This window comes from Heteronotia binoei, chromosome 9 (assembly GCF_032191835.1).
Source record: "Heteronotia binoei isolate CCM8104 ecotype False Entrance Well chromosome 9, APGP_CSIRO_Hbin_v1, whole genome shotgun sequence".
NCBI classification, from domain to species: Eukaryota; Metazoa; Chordata; class Lepidosauria; order Squamata; family Gekkonidae; genus Heteronotia; species Heteronotia binoei.
In genome coordinates, this window is record NC_083231.1 from 20342940 (window position 1) to 20362531 (window position 19592).

At 44.4% G+C, this 19592-nt stretch overlaps 1 protein-coding gene across 1 annotated transcript in view; it reads right to left on the reverse strand.

Annotated features, from left to right (window-relative positions):
• LOC132576932 (arf-GAP with Rho-GAP domain, ANK repeat and PH domain-containing protein 2-like) overlaps nucleotides 1-19592 on the reverse strand; it is a 132883-nt gene that overhangs the window by 77410 nt on the left and 35881 nt on the right. Inside the window, exons 7-8 of the mRNA XM_060246245.1 lie at nucleotides 17282-17402; nucleotides 5644-5825 (exon numbers count right to left, since the gene is read on the reverse strand). Of these exons, the coding sequence (XP_060102228.1) occupies nucleotides 5644-5825; nucleotides 17282-17402 (303 nt within the window). The remainder of the gene's footprint in view (nucleotides 1-5643; nucleotides 5826-17281; nucleotides 17403-19592) is intronic.

A 19592-nucleotide genomic window follows, 5' to 3' on the forward strand; every position in this document is an offset into this window, starting at 1 on the left:
ATCCTGTGTAGTGTTGCCGCATTTCTGGATTTCCCACTACCAGTCTGTGGGATAATGCCACATCAAACCCCTGATGAATTGACAACATATTCTACGCTCTGACTGATGGGACCACTGCCATATTCTCCATGTGTCTCCCCACTAAATCAGAATCCCTGTAATTATAAATATTCACTCTTCTCAAGCCCATGCACAGAACTCTCTCCTATCCTGGAGCTTCTGTGTGCCAGGCGGCCAAAGAAAGGGAAGGAATACAGGGACAAAGACCTAAGGATCCATGGAGAAGGGAAGAAGAAGAAGAAGAAGAAGAAGAAGAAGAAGAAGAAGAAGAAGAAGAAGAAGAAGAAGAAGAAGAAGAAGAAGAAGAAGAAGAAGAAGAAGAAGAAGAAGAAGAAGAAGAAGAAGAAGAAGAAGAAGAAGAAGAAGAAGAAGACGACGACGACATTGGATTTATATTCCGCCCTCCACTTTGAATCTCAGAGTGGCTCACAATCCCTTTTATCTTCCTCCCCTACAACAAACACCCTGTGAGGTGGGTGGGGCCGAGAGAGCTCTCCCAGAAGCTGCCTTTTCAAGGACAAGCTCTGTGATAACTATGGCTGACCCAAGGCCATTCCAGCAGGTGCAAATGGAGGAGGGGGGAATCAAACCTGGTTCTCCCAGATAAGAGTCCGCACACTTAACCACTACACCAAACTGGCTCTCTACCACTACACCAAACTGGGTACCATGTGATTCACTCTCACACAATGTCTGGGTTGGGCCTGGATGGTATGAAGGGTAAGAAGGTAAAGATGAACATAAAAGAGGCAGAAAGGGGGGAAACACGTGGTCAAAATTTCCACATGCTAATTTATATTCATAGATACCAATGTACACATCATAGCATGAGTGCATGGAGTGCCATTAAGCCACAGCTCAACCCTGTAAAGCAGAGGTGTCAAACATGTGGCCCAAGGGCCAGATCAGGCCTCTGGAGGGCTCCTATCAGGCCTGCAAGCAACTTTGTGTCCTCTGCTTCCTTCTCGCTCTCTTGTTTCGTCCTGCATCACAACTTGTTTTGCCAGGCTTGCTCAATCACACAGGAGCTACAGAGCAAAGCCTCTATTTTCTCCTTTGGCTGACCAGCACATGAAGCAACAAAAGTTCAAAATGCTCAGCCATTTCATCTTTTCCCCTGGATCTTAGGCTCAAAGTATTGACCATGAGATTTCTCTAATGAATGTCAACAAATCAAAAGTAGGTTTGCAACTTACACACCCCCACACCTGAACAGCGTACTCAAGATTTCTACGGCAAACTTTGTCTCCAGATTTTGATGTAATAATTCAGAGCAAGAGGTGTCAGCTATCAGAAACTGTTAAATAAAAAAAATTGCAAGTGCTAATCTTTTAAGCAACTTTTAAGTTTCTAAAAAATTCTTTGTGTTTGTGTCCTTTATAAAGTTTATCTCTCTGCTACCTGGCATTACATTTTATGACACACATGGCCCAGCCAAGGTTTCACTTATGTGAAACCAGAGCGCTCACAGGTATGAGTAAGGTATATAACTTAGAACACTCCGTGAGAGCTTTGATGCATATATTGAAAACAAAGTTTTAAACACAGTCCAGTTGCAGCCACACCAGTTTGGGAACTCCAATCACACCTGCACTGGACTTCAGGAAGTCCTACAAACGAAGAAAAAAAACATTGTATATTGTAAAATGGGACTGTAAAATAATTCCAAATTAATATGTGAAAAATAAATAAAGATTAAAAAGGTAAAGGTAGTCCCCTGTGCGAGCACCAGTCATTTTCGACTCTGGAGTGATGTTGTTTTCACAACGTTTTCACGGCAGACTTTTTACGGGGTGGTTTGCCATTGCCTTCCCCAGTCATCTACACTTTCCCCCCAGCAAGTGGGTACTCATTTTACCGACCTCGGAAGGATGGAAGGCTGAGTCAACTTGGAGCCGGCTACCTGAATCCAGCTTCTGCTAGGATAGAACTCAGGTTGTGAGCAGAGGGCTCCGACTGCAGTACTGCAGCTTTACCTCTCTGCATCACGGGGCTCTCCTATGTGAAAAATACTGTGGTTTAAAACTTTGTTTTCAATATATACATTACCTGAGGCCTCATTTATGTCAGATCTGGTCCTCATAAGAAATGAGTTTTGACACCCGTGCTGTAGAGTTTTCAAGGCAAGAGACTAACAGAGGTGGGTTTGAAACTCCCTGCCTCTGTGCTGCAGCCCTGACCTTCCTCGGTGGTCTCCCATCCAAATGCTAAACGGGGCCGGCCCTGCTTAACATACAAGATCTGACCAAAATCAGTCTTGCCTGTACCATCCAACTTAGGGCATATATCAATACGATCAGGCCTCTTTTTTTTGGTAGAAAAACCCCAGCTGGAACTCATTTGCATATTAGGCCACACACCCCTGATGTCATCATTGTTTCACACAGGGCTTTTTTTGTTTTAAAAGGCCCAGCAGAAATCTATTTGCATATCAGGCCACACCCCCTGACACGAAGCCAGCCAGAGCTGCGTTCCTGCACGCTCCAGCTCAAAAAAAGCCCTGGTTACTATAAACTAAATAGAAACAATGAAGAAAGCTTACAGGAAGGGAGTGAATTCCTTTGAAGTATGGTGTTGGAGGAGAGTCTTATGGATAACGTGGGCAGACAAAAAGACACATAAGTGGATCCCAGACCAAATCCAGCCTGAATTGTCCCTACAAGCTAAAAATACTAATTTTTTTTTTAGTATGTGTTTTTATTTAGTATGTTTTTTAAAATAAATAAAATAAGCGTATTGATAAATTCCAAGTTGTATGTAAAACTTTTTCCTTAAAAAAAAAATAAAGGAATCTCAGATTGGCACAGTTTACAAGCAAAGGTTATGGTGCATGGCTATCACCTATAACATTAAGAATAATTAGATATAACCAGGGCTTTTTTTGAGCAGGAAAGCACAGAAACGCAGTTCCAGCTGGCTTTGTGCCAGGGGGTGTGGCCTAATATACAAATGAGCCTTTTCTGCTGAGCTGAGCTTTTCTGCTGAGCTTTCTGACTTCCAGAAAGCTTTTGATAAAGTTCCTCATCAAAGGCTCCTTAGAAAGCTTGAGAGTCATGGAGTAAAAGGACAGGTCCTCTTGTGGATCAAAAACTGGCATGAGTAATAGGAAGCAGAGAGTGAGTATAAATGGGCAGTCTTCGCAGTGGAGGACGGTAAGCAGTGGGGTGCCGCAGGGCTCGGTACTGGGTCCCATCCTCTTTAACTTGTTCATAAATGATTTAGAGTTGGGAAGTGAGCAGTGAAGTGGCCAAATTTGCGGATGACACTAAATTGTTCAGGGTGGTGAGAACCAGAGAGGATTGTGATGAACTCCAAAGGGATCTGTTGAGGCTGGGTGAGTGGGCGTCAACGTGGCAGATGCGGTTCAATGTGAGCCAAGTGCAAAGTAATGCACATTGGGGCCAAGAATCCCAGCTACAAATACAAGTTGATGGGGTGTGAACTAACAGAGACAGACCAAGAGAGAGATCTTGGGGTCATGGTAGATAATTCACTGAAAAATGTCAAGACAGTGTGCGTTCTGCAATAAAAAGGCCAACGCCATGCTGGGAATTATTAGGAAGGGAATTGAAAACAAATCAGCCAGTATCATAATGCCTCTGTATAAATCGATGGTGCGGTCTCATTTGGAGTACTGTGTGCAGTTCTGGTCGCCGCACCTCAAAAAGGATATTATAGCATTGGAGAAAGTTCAGAAAAGGGCAACTAAAATGATTAAAGGGCTGGAACACCTTCCCTATGAAGAAAGGTTGAAACGCTTAGGGCTCTTTAGCTTGGAGAAACGTCGACTGATGGGGTGACATGATAGAAGTTTACAAGATAATGCATGGGATGGAGAAAGTAGAGAAAGAAGTACTTTTCTCCCTTTCTCACAATACAAGAACTCGTGGGCATTCGATGAAATTGCTGAGCAGACAGGTTAAAACGGATAAAAGGAAGTACTTTTTCACCCAAAGGGTGATTAACATGTGGAATTCACTGCCACAGGAGGTGGTGGCGTCCACAAGCATAGCCACCTTCAAGAAGGGGTTAGATAAAAATATGGAGCAGAGGTCCATCAGTGGCTATTAGCCACAGTGTGTGTGTGTGTATATATATATATATATATATATATATATATATATATTTGGCCGCTGTGTGACACAGAATGTTGGACTGGATGGGCCATTGGCCTGATCTAACATGGCTTCTCTTATGTTCTTATGTTCTTTTTCTGCAAAAAGCCCTATGCAAAACAAGGGTGACATCAGGGGGTGTGACCTAACATGCAAATGAGTTCCTGCTGGGCTTTTTCTACCAAAAAAACCCTGGGTATAACTGTAAAAAACACTCTCTATAGAAGAATGGAATACAGGTACCAAGCTGCAAACACATGAAATAGTACGATGTCATAACTAAAGTTAGTGACAATTGAGCTAAAAATAATACCTTGCTCCATCCCAAGCCTGACAAAAGGAAGTAGGCAAATAAAAAGAGAAAGAGAGGAGAGCTTAGAATAACAAAGAGTTAAAGTGAGAGAAAGTGAAGATAAATTGTGTTCTGAGGTAGGAGGTTAAAAAAAAAAAAAAGCTAAATTGAAGTTAATGTATTTTGGCCAGATTATGAGAAGATCAGAGTTACTGGGAAAGACCATGCTAGGAAAAACTGAAAACAGAAGGAAACGAGGAAAACCCAACATGAGATGAATTGACTCAACAGAGGGAGTCATGAAGGCCCTCCGTTTTCAAGACCTGGCCAAGGCTGTTCACGACAGAATGTTGCGGAGGACATCAATTCATGGGGTTGCTGTATGACAGAAGCCACTTGACAACAGGAAACACAGCTCTCGATAGCGCCAGCTCTGACTGCTCTCTGACTGCTAGCTGGATGGAGAACTTTTCAAGGGCCCTTCTGTTCATCCTTCTTAAGGATCATCCTCTCTCATTCACCCTGAAATGCCTGCTTAGTTTTAGTAGCTATTCTTTCTAACGGCAGGCAGATTTCGGTCCCATGTGCCGCTCAGGAATTGAGCCTTCACAGCCTCTGCAACTGATTTTATTAGACAGAAGCAGAAAGACTACAGACAAGGCAGAGACAGACAGACAGACAGGCAGAGGCAGAGAGAGGCAGACAGAGAGAAATAGACAGACAGACAGAGACAGAGAGACAGAAACAGAGACAGACAGAGAGAGAAACAGACAGAGACCGAGAGACAGAGACAGAAAGACAGAGAGAGAGGCAGAGACAGAGACAGCACTGTCTTCTGAAGAAGAGGACATCTGGCCACCACAGTTGGGGAAGGAGGCAGAGGAAATTTGCACCAAATACTTTCAACCTTAGTGCATTCATCCACCTGCGATACCTTTGCTTTACAGCCAATAACGTTTCCATAATTTTACGACCTATGAAAGTGCGTTGCTCTCAGCCACAAGAAGAAGAAAGAAGAGGAAGCAAGCGTCCCACACCTTCAAACCAGGCTTCTACATAAATACGGCTGTTGCATTTCGCTTCAAACTTCTTTCATAATGCAGAGCTCCATAAATATTGCAAAGCGTTTCCATTTTGCACGCTAACGCACTTGGAGGAAAAAATATATATATCTACCTGTTCACTTTTGCAAATCCACACATGGTTTCCTTGCAGCAAGGTAAAGATTTTGGCTTTGTATCCCTTCAGTTCCAGATACCCGCTTTTCTCAGGAGGAGCGGTGGTGCTCCGTGTGCAGGAAATTTCAGGCAGCAACCGCAAAGCACCAAGTATTGTATTAATCCAGTCATTTCTTTCATCTGAAAAGAAAGAAACAAAAAGCACAAATAATGAATTGTATACTGTTCTAAACGCTTTTAAATGTGATTTCAGTATTCAATTATTAACGCTCTGGTTATGACTTCCTCATATTATTACTGTTGTGAGTCTCAGAGACACTAAGGAATGGTAGAATACATAAATTTGGTGGTAAAGCAAGCAAAGAAATGCCCTTGTGAAACCAATGGCAATTTCTGACAAGATTTGGAATTGTGATACAGTTTATTCTATTAATGTACAATGCTATTAAACCTAATGAAGGAGGAGGAGAAGAACAAGGAGAAGGAGATGTTGATGATGATGATATTGGATTTATATCCCGCCTATACTCTGAATCTCAGAGTCTCAGAGCGGTCACAATCTCCTTTAGCTCCACCCCCCACAAATGACACCCTGTGAGGTACGTGGGGCTGAGAGAGCTCTGACAGCAGCTGCCCCTTCAAGGACAACTCCTACGAAAGTTATGGCTGACCCAAGGCCATTCCAGCAGCTGCAAGTGGAGGAGTAGAGAATCAAACCCAGTTCTCCCAAATAAGAGTCCATGCACTTAACCACTACACCAAACTGGCTCTCTTGGCTGAGGAAAAAAACTTTTCACACAACAGGTCTATTTGTGTGATCAGTATGATACCGCAGGGAGGGGCTTATGGAAGTTCCCAGCTCCTCTTCACTGTCATTACTACAGCCATACCTTGTGGTTCTTCTAATCCCAGAAGAGGGAGTACAGACTTCCACAAGTCCCCACCTCCAAGTCTCGGAATAGCCACTTCCGTGAGCAGTTATTTCCCCAACTGACACTGTCATCCCAAACAGGGTCACATCCTTCCAAGCCTGTTGACTTTAATACACAGAAGGGTATAATTGCTTGGGGTGGCGCCGTATTTTGGTAGCGAAAGATCTATGCCAGCCCTCAGCTTTCCTGAGTAAAATGGAATGTTCTAAATTAGGGGTGGGTGTGTACAGTACAGTAGGTGCAGTAGCTTACAGTAGTCCCTATACTAAACGCCCTATAAACTCTTGGAGGATTAGCTACATCAGGGGGGTGTGGCCTAATATACAAAGGAGTTCCTGCTACAAAAAAAAGCCCTGGTGACAGCCATTTTGTGACTGATTACCCCTCCCTGGCTGCCCTTTTTTTGTGGCGTTCACCATCTGTTCTCAAAACGCTGAAAGTGCTCACCGGCTCAACAAGTTGGGGATCTCTGCTCTAAAGGAAGAATAAACAGCAGGGCTTTTTTTTGTAGAAAAAGCCCAGCATGAACTCATTTGCATGTTAGGCCAACCCCCCCTTGATGCCACCATGGTTTCACACAGGGCTTTTTTGTTTTGTTTTTGAAAAGAGCCCAGCAGGAACTCATTTGCACATTACGCCACACCCCCTAGAACGAGGCCAGCTGGAACTGCGTCCCTGTGTGTTCCTGCTCAAAAAAAGCCCTGAATAAACACTATGCATGGTGCTACATTCTGCTTGACTACTTGGAGTCAAAATGAAATAGAAGAAGACGACGACGACTGCAGATTTATACCCCACCCTTCTCTTTGAATCAGAGACTCAAAACAGCTTACAGTCTCCTATATGTTGTCTCCCCACAACAGACACTCTGTGAGGTGGGTGGGGCTGAGAGGGCTCTCACAGCAGCTGCCTTTTCAAGAACAACTCCTGCGAGAGCTGTGGCTGACCCAAGCCCATTCCAGCAGCTGCAAGTGGAGGAGTGGGGAATCAAACCCGGTTCTCCCAGATAAGAGTCTGCACACATAGCTACTACACCAGACTGGCTCTCTGGCTAGATGCGAATACAGAGTACCGTTGGAGGGGAGCAAGCCCTGATCTTTCCAAGTGCGGCCTAACAAGTCATAGAACGTTTCAAGCCTGTTCACGTTAACCAACCATCCAATTTACCTCCCCAAGATAATAAGAACATAAGCACAACGACTTAGCAATGGTGATCCATGCTACAGTCACCTCAAGAATAGATCACTGTAATGCTCTCTACATGGGGCTACCCTTGACGCTGACTCGGAAACTACAGCTAGTGCAGAATGCTGTGGCATGGCTGTTAATGAGGCTCCCTCGATGGGAGCACATTCAGCCAGGGCTGAAAGAGCGGCACTGGCTACCTGTTGTGTTCCGAGTCGGTTTCAAGGTGTTGGTATTGACCTTTAAAGCCCTTTATGGTCAGGGACCTGTTTATCTGCAGGACCGTCTTTTCCCATATATCCCCCAGAGAGCATTGCATTCAGGGACAAAAAATCTGCTGTCCACCCCTGGACCAAAGGAGGCCAGGTTGCGTTTGACACGAGCCAGGGCCTTCTCGGTGGCAGCACCAGAGTTATGGAATGCTCTCCCGGAGGCCATAAGGGCCCTGCGGGACCTTCCTACATTCCGCAGGGCCTATAAGACCGAATTGTTTCAACAGGCCTTCGATGCTTAAACTGAGAGAGAGCTGGCAGTGGACATCAGCTAGAGTTTCCGGTGACCAACCGTCTGAAAAGCAGAACCGCCAACATAGTAATGGTACAGCACTGTGAAATAGTTTTTAAGTTTTAATTAATGTTTTATAGATTTTATTGACTTATTGCTTTAAATCGTGTAAACGAATGTTGTGAGCTGCCCTGAGTCCGCTTGCGGAGAGGGCGGGATAAAAGTTTAATGTAAATAAATAAATAACATAAGAACATATGAGAAGCCATGTTGGATCAGGCCAATGGCCCATCCAGTCCAACACTGTGTGTCACACAGTGACAAAAAAAAAATTATATATATATGTATATATATATATATATATATATATATATATATACCCACACACACACACACACACACACACACAAGAACTCGTGGGCATTCAATGAAATTGCTGAGCAGTACTTCTTCACCCAAAGGGTGATTAACATGTGGAATTCACTGCCACAGGAGGTGGTGGCGGCTACAAGCATAGACAGCTTCAAGAGGGGGTTAGATAAAAATATGGAGCAGAGGTCCATCAGTGGCTATTAGCCACAGTGTGTATATATATGTGTGTGTATTATATATATATAATATATAAAACACACACACACACATATATATACACACTGTGGTTAATAGCCACTGATAGACCTCTGCTCCATATTTTTATCTAACCCCTCTTGAAGCTGTCTATGCTTGTAGCCGCCACCACCTCCTGTGGCAGTGAATTCCACATGTTAATCACCCTTTGGGTGAAGTAGTACTTCCTTTTATCTGTTTTTACCTGACTGCTCAGCAATTTCATCGAATGCCCACGAGTTCTTGTATTGTGAGAAAGGGAGAAAAGTACTTCTTTCTCTACTTTCTCCATCCCATGCATAATCTTGTAAACCTCTATCATGTCATCCCACAGTCAACGTTTCTCCAAGCTAAAGAGCCCCAAGCGTTTTAACCTTTCTTCATAGGGAAAGTGTTCCAACCCTTTAATCTTTCTAGTTGCCCTTTTCTGGACTTTTTCCAATGCTATAATATCTTTTTTTAGGTGCGGTGACCAGAATTGCACACAGTATTCCAACTGAGACCGCACCATCGATTTATACAGGGACATTATGATACTGGCTGATTTGTTTTCAATTCCCTTCCTAATAATTCCCAGCATGGCGTTGGCCTTTTTTATTGCCAATCACACACTGTCTTGACATTTTCAGTGAGTTATCTACACGACCCCAGATCTCTCTCTTGGTCAATCTCTGCCAGTTCACACCCATCAACTTGTATTTGTAGCTGAGATTCTTGGCCCTAACGTGCATTACTTTGCACTTGGCCACATTAAACCTCATCTGCCACGTTGACGCCCACTCACCCAGCCTCAACAGATCCCTTTGGAGTGCCTCACAATCCTCTCTGGTTCTCACCACCCTGAACAATTTAGTGTCATCTGCAAACTTGGCCACTTCACTGCTCACTCCCAACTCCAAATCATTTATGAACAAGTTAAAGAGCATGGGACCCAGTATGAGCCCTGTGGCACCCCACTGCTTACCATCCTTCACTGCGAAGACTGCCCATTTATACTCACTCTCTGCTTCCTATTAATTAGACAGTTGTTGATCCACAAGAGGACCTGTCCTTTTACTCCATGGTTGTTTTCGCACTTAGCGTTTGCTCCCCTTATTCCACGGCGCAATTATGTCCGGCTCATTTTCCTCGTTTTCGCACATGGACTCATTTGCGGAGTCGCTTTCCATGAAGCCCCGGCTCAAATCGTTTTCCCACTGGCATCGACTTGAGTTCGATGCCCTGTCAATCATTTTTTTTTAAGCGCAAGTCTGGTTGCGTAAGGACGTAATAACGTAACATCGAGCAGCCACAGCTGTTCCCTCCCCTTCTTTTCGTGGACAAACCGCATCACGTGTGCTGCTGCTGCTTATGGATTGGCTGCAGCTGTAGTATCCTCCACAGCCCTTTATGTATTAACAGAAGCATTCACAGTGGAGAATCCTAGCACTAGATTCCCCCCCCAAATTCTGAAGTTGCGAAATATCGCAATAACGAAGAGAGAGAAATCGAGGGGTTTGTGTGTGTGTGTGTGTGTGTGTGTGGCAGCTTCTTCCTTTCCCAGCCTCGCTCCCTCCCGGGTGGCGAAGCTGGGATTTCCTCCGCGCTCTTCCCCCTCCCCGGCTGGTGCTTGCAACGGGGACCTGACTGATTCCTGCCGCCAGAGCTCCCCCCCCCCCCGCCCCATTCTCTCCTTCCCCTTCTGTGGCGCGTGTGAAGAGCGAGCTCGCGTCTATTTTCTAACCGAGCGGAATGTAGCCAGGGAGAAGAATGCAGGACTCCAACTTCCCATTTTATACATGGCGATTTTGTGCAGGTCCAGAAATCCTGGTGGCACAGCTGAGGGAGGCATTGCCTTTTTAAAACACACACACATGAACGCTTTGGCCCGCGCCGGCACTAGATTTCCCCCCCCCCAAACAATGTATAATGTAGTTGCGAGATAACGCAACAGCGAAATAACGCAACTAAAGTCAATAATAATAAAAAAAAATTCTAACGAAACCAATTGAAGTGGCAATTGAGGCTATTCCAGGAGGGTTTTTTTTTCTATTTGTTAATTTCGAAATATCGCTATTACGCAAGAAATATGAAGTTTAAAAAAAAATGGCCGTGCGGGCACTTTTGGGAAGCGCCGCGAACGGCTGATGATTGGCCAAGGGGGTGGATGGGGTGGGAGGACGGAAAGGGAGAGGGTGACGCCCACAAAGCAGTCGATCCGGCGTGGATGGATTTCCCACAGCAAACTCCGAGGAGTGGATCCGGAGGTTTTCAAAAACTCCGGAAGCATGTTGAAAAACATACTCCGGCGTGAAACCCCTGAAGCGCTGGAGCAAACCGCAGCGCTGGAGCAACAGGTGCGAAAACCAGGAAAAGATCCGGAGGTAAATGGGGTGCTACGCCGGAGTAAACGCTAGTACAAAAACGCTCCATGACTCTCGAGCTTTCTAAGGAGCCTTTGATGAGGAACTTTATCAAAAGCTTTCTGGAAGTCAAGGTAAACAACATCTATTGGGTCTGCTTTGTCCACATGTTTGTTCACCCCCTCAAAGAAATGTAACAGGTTAGTGAGGCAAGAACTTCCCTTACAGAACCCATGCTGAGTCTTCCTCAATAACCCGTGTTCATCAATGTGTCGACTCATTCTGTCCTTGATAATGGTTTCTTCCAACTTTCCCGGTATTGAAATCAGACTGACTGGCCTGTAATTTCCCGGATCTCCTCTGGAACCCTTTTTAAAGATGGGGGTGACATTTGCTACCTCCCAGTCCTCAGGAGCGGAGGCAGATATCAAAATTAAGATAACTTAAATTAAGATAACATAAATATTAATCTTTATAGGATTAAGATAACTTAAATTGCCCAGGCATTCCACATACTGATTCAGCAACGTACAAAGTAAAGGTTAAAAGATGAATGCAGCAGGTTCCCCATTGCCGGCTTAAGTCCGTATACAGTTATTTGAACATTTGCTTCAAAAAGCCACACAGAAGTGAAAATCTGTGTGTGCGTACAAAACCACGGCTAGGTTTTCTTCGATCTTCACACTCAAGTCATCCTCTTCGCATCGCTCTCTGCCAGCTTTCTACCGAGCAGTGACTTGCAGCAGATGGCTGAAAGCACAGCTTATAAGTGGTGTTAATAAGCGCTAAAGAAGGCCCTAAAAAAAACCCCTCAGCTTTATAGGATTTCACAAAACTCCTTGAAAATGTGACTTATTTTTATCTCGCTGCACACATAGTAAACTTTTTTATCAATCCCGAATTCTCACAAACTTGGGTCTCACTTATTTCCTCACATCGTAGTCGTAGTAGTTATTTTAAAGTTCATATCTTGAAGGATAAATTCAGGACAGCAAAGGTGAAACCTCTATTACAGCTCAGTGTTACTCTTTTGTGTTTTATTTAAGAAGTCATGGCATGTAACTGCATGCAATTGGGTTCGTGCAATTTTAAAAAAGAGAACAGAAGAAGAATTAGAGCTGGGTTTTATATACCACTTTTTTCTACCCTAAGGAGCCTCAAAGTGGCTTACAAGTCCAATTCAAGAAATATCTGGGGACTTTGGGGGTGGAGCCAGGAGACTTTGGGGGTGGGGCCAGGAGACATTGGGAGCAGAGCCAGGAACAAGGGTGTGACAAGCATAATTGAACTCCAAGGGAGGTCTGGCCACCACATTTAAAGGGACAGCACACCTTTTTGAATGTCTTCCTTCAACAGGAAATAATGAAGGATAGGGGCACCTTCTTTTGGGGCTCATAGAATTGGACCCTCTGGTCCAATCCTTTTGAAACTTGGGGGGTACTTTGGGGAGAGGCATTAGATACTGTACTGAAAATTTGGTATCTCTACCTCAAAAAATAGCTTCCCCAGAGCTCCCAAAACCTCCAGATCAATTCCCCATTATACCCTATGAGAATCAATCTCCACATAGGGAATAATGAAGTGCTCAGCAGATGTTCCTCCCCTCTCCCCCCCCCCCCTGTTTTCTGGAAACTCTGAAGTGAGGGCTTGGCCTCTCTACTCACGAGCTGCAGCCAACTTCTTCCAAGTAACACAGACACCCCATACCAAGAGAAAGCCTTTCCAATCGGAGACTAGAGCCTCCGGAGGGGAAAAAAATCACATGGTGGCTTTGTGGGCAGAACTTCTCCCTGCCAGCCAGCTGACTGGGGGTGTGAAGGAGACTGGGAAAGCGGAAGAACCCCCACTGGGACCTGGGGATTGGCAAGCCTAGGCTTACAAATGCCTTCCCTTCCTCTCCCCACAACAAGCACCTTGTGAGGAGAGAGGTGGGACCGAGAGTGTTCTGAGGGAACTCTGATGGGACTGAGGCCAGCCCACAGGCATCATGTAGAAGAGGAGTGGGGAATCAAACCCGGTTCCGCCCCTCTTAACCGCGTAGGGTTGCCAAGACCAATTCAAGAAATATCTGGGGACACTGGGGATAGAGCCAGGAGACTTTGGGAGTGGAGTCAGGAGACATTGGGGGTGGAGCCAGAAGCAAGGTTGTTACAAGCATAATTGAACTCCAAAGGGAGTTCTGGCCATCATATTTAAACGGACTACACATTTTTTAAATGACATCCCTTCATTGGAAATAATGGAAGATAGGGGCACCTTTTGGGGGGCTCAGAGAATTGGACTCCCTGGCCCAATTCTTTTGAAACTTGGGAGGTCTTTTGAGGAGAGGCATTGGATGCTATGCCAAAAATTTGGTGTCTCTATCTCAAAAAACAGCCCCAGATATCCGTGGATCAATTCTCCATCATATCCTATGTGAATCGGTCTCCATAGGGAATAATGAGTGCCCAACAGGCATTTCCCTTCCCCCGCTGCTTTCTGATGACCCTAAAGCAGGGGGAGGGCCTCTAAACCAGGAGATCCCCTGCCCCCACCTGGGGATTAGCAAACCAAACTGGATGAACACAGTACCACTAATGAACACAGAACAGCTAATGCCAAATAAAGAAACTGACTAGTCGCATGCATATTGTTGTGAGCATTGGTTCCAGATAAAATGAAGTGAATTGATCAAGACAAAGGTCTACAACCGAAACACAGCTTTTTAAACCTAGGAAGCGTGTTATCATTTACACTTCATTATAAAGATATTGCCTCGTGTGTTGAGTCTTTAGCTTTCAACATTGCCAGCAACATCGTCATCCATCAGGAGAGGTCAAAGTGAGAAGAAGAAGTAGTAAAGTCTCAAATGGTCAAGTGGGCAATCAATGTGAATAGAGAAATACAAATGGATACGTGGGAGCACCTTTGGAAGAACTTGATGAAGATTTCAACCTGTCAGAGTATTAAAGAGAACTGTTTCAAGATGATGTATAGGTGGTATATGACTCCGAAAAAGCTGGCTAGGAAGAGTAAGAAGATGTCGGATAGATGTTGGAAATGTAGAAAAACGAAGGTTCTTTTTTTCACATGTGGTGGACTTGTGAAAAAGCAAAAGAGTATTGGAAGATGATACAACAAGAAATCTCCAAAATTTTGGGTTATGACTTCAAGAAAACTGCAGAGACTTTTTTGCTTGGATTACAATTGGAAAAATTTCCAAAGGAAGACAGGCCTTTAATTTGGTACTTGCTCTCAGCTGCTAGGACATTGTATGCGCAGCTGTGGAAACAGGGAAAAATACCAGAGAAATGGGACTGGATTGTGAAAGTTTTATCGTGGAGTGAGATGGACAAATTAACTAAAACTTTAAAAGACTATGATCTAGATATATTCAAAAAGGAGTGGAAGAAATTTAAAAGATATAGGGAGAAAGAATGGAATATAAAAAGTCATTGGACAATTTTTTAGTAGTAATGAGAGAAGAAAAATATTGAACTTTGATTGGTTAGTGGTACCTTTATAATTGAATTTAAATTTATAACTTCGGGGAAATCAAATATTGGAGGGGGGGGTTGAAATACCATATGGGTTAGTATAGAAAAGAGACAATTAACTACTGTAACCATATGTTATTAATAAATTATTAAAACACAGGAGAGGTCGAAGTGCACCTAGGACTTTGCACTCTTTGGAGTCTTTGCATGGACTCTTTCATGATGAAAAATGGCAAATGCTCTATTGTAATTTTGATTTATAATTTTGGATATATACATTAGATATTATAAAATAGTATGAGATATTCCTTTAATAGTGTGTCTTTGAAAAAATTCTTTGTACTGAGCAACCACCGCATAGTCTTGTAAGTTTCACTGAAATTGACTTTTTTGTAGAACACGGGTCTCCCCTGTTTCCTACCTGGGGATTGGCAACCCTATAACCACTACACCACGCTGAGGATTCCCCGGAATCACAGATCATCTCCAGGCTACAGAGAACAGGTTCCCTGGAGAAAATGGCGGCTTTGGAGGATGGACTCTATGGCATGGTACCCTACTGTGGTCTCTGTCCTCCCCAGGCCCAATCTCTAGGAGCTTCCCAATCTGGAGCTGGAACCCTATCCCCACCAGTGGCCAGGAGGAAGCCAGCGACCCTAAATACAAACTTTTATGTAACCGTGCACAGAGAATTTATGCATTTACTTTATTAAGAGTCCGTTTGTCTTGCTGAAAGCTGAGGACTCTTCAAAAATGACACCCATAGATCTTTGGCAAGAAGATATGCTCAGGGATAGTTTAAGGAGCTCCTGAGTATCGAATCTCCTCTTGTATTCTACATACAAGTTCCCAGTTGGTTTCGTTAAAGCCACCATTTCCCCAGTACTCTAGTACGGGCTCATGTTTGGAAAATACAGACAGCAGCTTCTTATGCCATTCATACTACAATCACGGCTCCCCCCCGTTTGTTTGGTTTTTAGCAGGAATGCCCAGGAACGCAGTTCCAGCTGGCTGGCATGGGGCCAGGGGTGTGGCCTAATATGCAAATAAGTTCCTGCTGGGCTTTTTCTACAGGAAAAGCCCTGTGTGGAACAATGGGGATGTCAGGGTGTGTGGCCTAATACGCAAATGAGTTCCTGATGGGCTTTTTCTACTAAAGCCCAGCGGAACATCTCTGCCTTACAGGCCCCGCAGAAGATCCCACAGGGTACAATGCCACAGAGTCCACCCTTCAAAGCGGTTGAAATTATCTCTTTTTAACCTGTGGAGGGAGGGGTTTGAGGAGGAGAGGGACCTCAAAAAGGTATGGCGCCACAGACTTCACCTTAAAGGGGATCCAAAGTTGCCAGGTTCCCTCTGGGCTGAGAAGGATGGTGAGACCTGGAGATCTCCCAGAATTACAACTGAACTACAGATAATAGAGATCAGCTCCCCTGCAGAAAATGGCTGCTTTGGAGGCTGGACTCTACTGCATCATATCCAGTTGAAGCCTCTCCCCTGTCCAGACCCTGCCCTCCTCAGACTCCAACACAAAATCACCAGGAATTCCACAACCTGTAGCTGGCCAATCTAGTCAGGCATGGCCCCAATGAGTCTTCCATGAAAGGTCGGAATAGGCTTGGAGAGGAACCTGCTTTTTTATCCAGAGAAATCCAGCCTGAGATACTGTGGTAGTCTAAAAACAGCCACCTAGGGAATCCATCGCCTATGCATATTTGAGATTTCACATTTTTTTAGAAATCTGGGACTTTTTTCAGGTTTGTAGAAAGATCTGTCTTGACTGTTCATATCTCCAGTCACGGATTCAAGTATCCTCAGATCTGGCCAACTTCAGTATTAATATATAGACAGCTACAGGATAAGGATCAAGCATGTAGCCAAGAAAATTGAGTGGCAAACCGATTACCGGTTATTTTCACTTTTGACACACAAAACTCAAGATGGCTAGACTCTGTTGAGGAATACAGAAAAAAATGTAATATTTGAAACTGTCTGTCTGGGGCAGTGATGCTCTGTATTCTTGGTGCTGGGGGCGGGGGGCACAGTGGGAGGGCTTCTAGCCCAACTGGTGGACCTCCTGATGGCACTTGGTGTTTTTGGCCACTGTGTGACACAGAGTGTTGGACTGGATAGGCCATTGGCTGATCCAACATGGCTTCTCTTATGTACTTAAACAGTGTTTCTTGACCATATTACTAAGGAAGCCTGCCAACAGAGTTTTGTGGCTGTTTTGCTTGAACCTGCTTACATCTTCTAGTCTTTGATGAACATATGAAGCTGCCTTATATTGAATCAGACCCTCGGTCCATTAAAGTCAGTATCATCTACTCAAACTGGCAGCGGCTCTCCAGGGTCTCAAGCTAAGATTTTTCACGCCTATTTGCCTGGACCCTTTTTAGTTGGAGATGCCAGGGATTGAACCTGGGACCATCTGCTTACCAAGCAGATGCTCTACCACTAAGCCACTATCCGTTCCTTCTGAAAAACTGCCTGTAAGCGGCCATTACTGGCTGTGGGAGCTACCTACAAGACACTTAGCATCACAGATCTGAAAAATAGTCAAACACTTGTCATTACAATGTCTATCTTACCTTCTTTTTCGGCCCTGAACACAAATATCCTATGTGCTGTGACAAGTTCAAACTTGATATCCCCATGGCCTCTGACTGTAGACACAGCAGACAGGAGGATTATTCCTTTAGAGTACACTTCCTGCATCAAACAGAATAGAAAGAGTCTGTGAAAGCACAAAGTTAGTCTAAATAACACCTGTTTATCAGTGCCATCCTAAACTGTGTTAAAATGTATAAGTAGTCCCCTATGCAAGCACCAAGTTGTTACCGACACCCAGGTTGATGTCACATCACAATGTTTTCTTGACAGACTTTTTGTTACGGGGTGGTTTGCCATTGCCTTCCCTAGTCATCTACACTTCCCCCCCCCAGCAAGCTGGGTACTCATTTTACCAACCTTGGAAGGATGAAAGGATGAGTCAACCTTGAGCCGGCTACTTGAACCCAGCTTCTGCCAGCTCAGGTTGTAAGCAGAGTCTGGACTGCAGTACTGCAGCTTACCACTCTGCACCACAGGGCTCCTTAAACTGTGTTACCTTCTCCCAAATCAAAGGGCAAAGAAGGGTGGAACTCTGATTAGCATGGGACTATATATGGCAAGTAACTGTGTTAAGGGTAACCTATGCTTTTGATAAAAATTTCTTAAAATTGCTACTGAAATCCACTTTTACACTAACTATAACAGGAAAGCAGGAGCAGGGGTCCATCAGTGGCCATCAGCCGCAGGGTATTGTTGGAACTCTCTGTCTGGGGCAGTGATGCTCTGTATTCTTGGTGCTTGGGAGGGGCAACAGTGGGAGGACTTCTAGTGTCCTGGCCTCACTGATGGACCTCCTGATGATACCTGGGTTTTTGGCCACTGTGTGACACAGAGACCCATTTCACCCTACACTTGTTCCAGGGTGGAGAGCCCTTTTACTAAAGGGGCTTTGCTCCGTTTTCGCACAAGTTGCCTCAGAGCTGCGAGTTGGCACACCACTATTCCGCAGCAAGCAGGATACCCTGACAAGTGGTTTCCGCTTGCTGTGGAATAGCGGTGTGCCAAATCGCAGCTTCGGGACAACTTGTGTGAAAATGGAGAGAAGCCCCAGTAACAAAAGGGCTCTGGACTGGATGGGCCATCGGCCTGATCCAACATGGCTTCTCTTATGTTCTTATGAAGTGTGTTTGATCACCTATGCTTGTCCCTCATTTAGAAAAAGGGCCCAACACCTAGAAAACATGCTACCATTTTTTTTTCATGTTTCTACATGAAATATGAAATGTGGATTTTCAAACTCTTTCTTTGTCAGACAACAGGCATTCACCCTACCAAAGCTTCCGGCAATCCCAAACGTTCTTAGAAAATCCTGACTTACCAAATCATTTAATAGAAGGGACAGCCATGAAATACTTGAGGTGATAAAGCAAAACAAAAACGTATTTTCGTAACGCCCATGGAAGGCAAGGCCGTCTTGTTCACAACGTTCCCAGCATTTAAAACATTGTTTGCATTTTTAATGCTTACTCCCTGCGCTTCTGGCTGTGACGATGTGCCTGAACACTACGTGAACTCTTATTATTCTTGATCCCATTTACAAACTGATTTGCTCACTGAGATGCAAGGCAGATGACCAAATATGGAGAAAATACAATCAGATATTCACAGGAATATCTAGTAAACAATGAAGTAGCACTAGAATTACAGCACAGGCAAGCAATGCCAACGAAAACTGTCTAGGGCAAGACATACTATAATGATAAAATGGGGTTTACAAAAATCAACAACATTGTAGTAAACAGAGATAAGCATTGTAGTAAACAGAGACAATAAACATTGCGACGGACTGCCCTTTATAGAAGCAACTACCTTATTGAGCGGTTTCAATATATTATGGTTTTTATCCCTTTATAATTCCAGAAACTAGACATACCACAGAAGAAGAAGATAATGATGATATTGGATTTATATCCCGCCCCATACTCTGAATCTCAGAGCCGTCACAATCTCCTTTACCTTCCCCCCTGTTACAACAGACACCCTGTGAGGTAGGTGGGGCTGAGAGAGTTCTTATAGCAGCTACCCTTTCAAGGACAACCTCTGCCAGAGTTATGGCTGACCCAAGGCCATTCCAGCAGGTGGGGAATCAAACCCAGTTCTCCCAAATAAGAGTCCGCACACTTAACCACTAAGAAGGAGGAGGAGGAGGAGGAGGTGGTGGTGGTGATGGTGGCGATGATGATGATGATATTGGATTTATATCCCACCCTATCCTCCAAATCTCAGAGTCTCAGAATGGTCACAATCTCCTTTACCTTCCACCTCCCCCCCCCCTCAACAACAACGGGC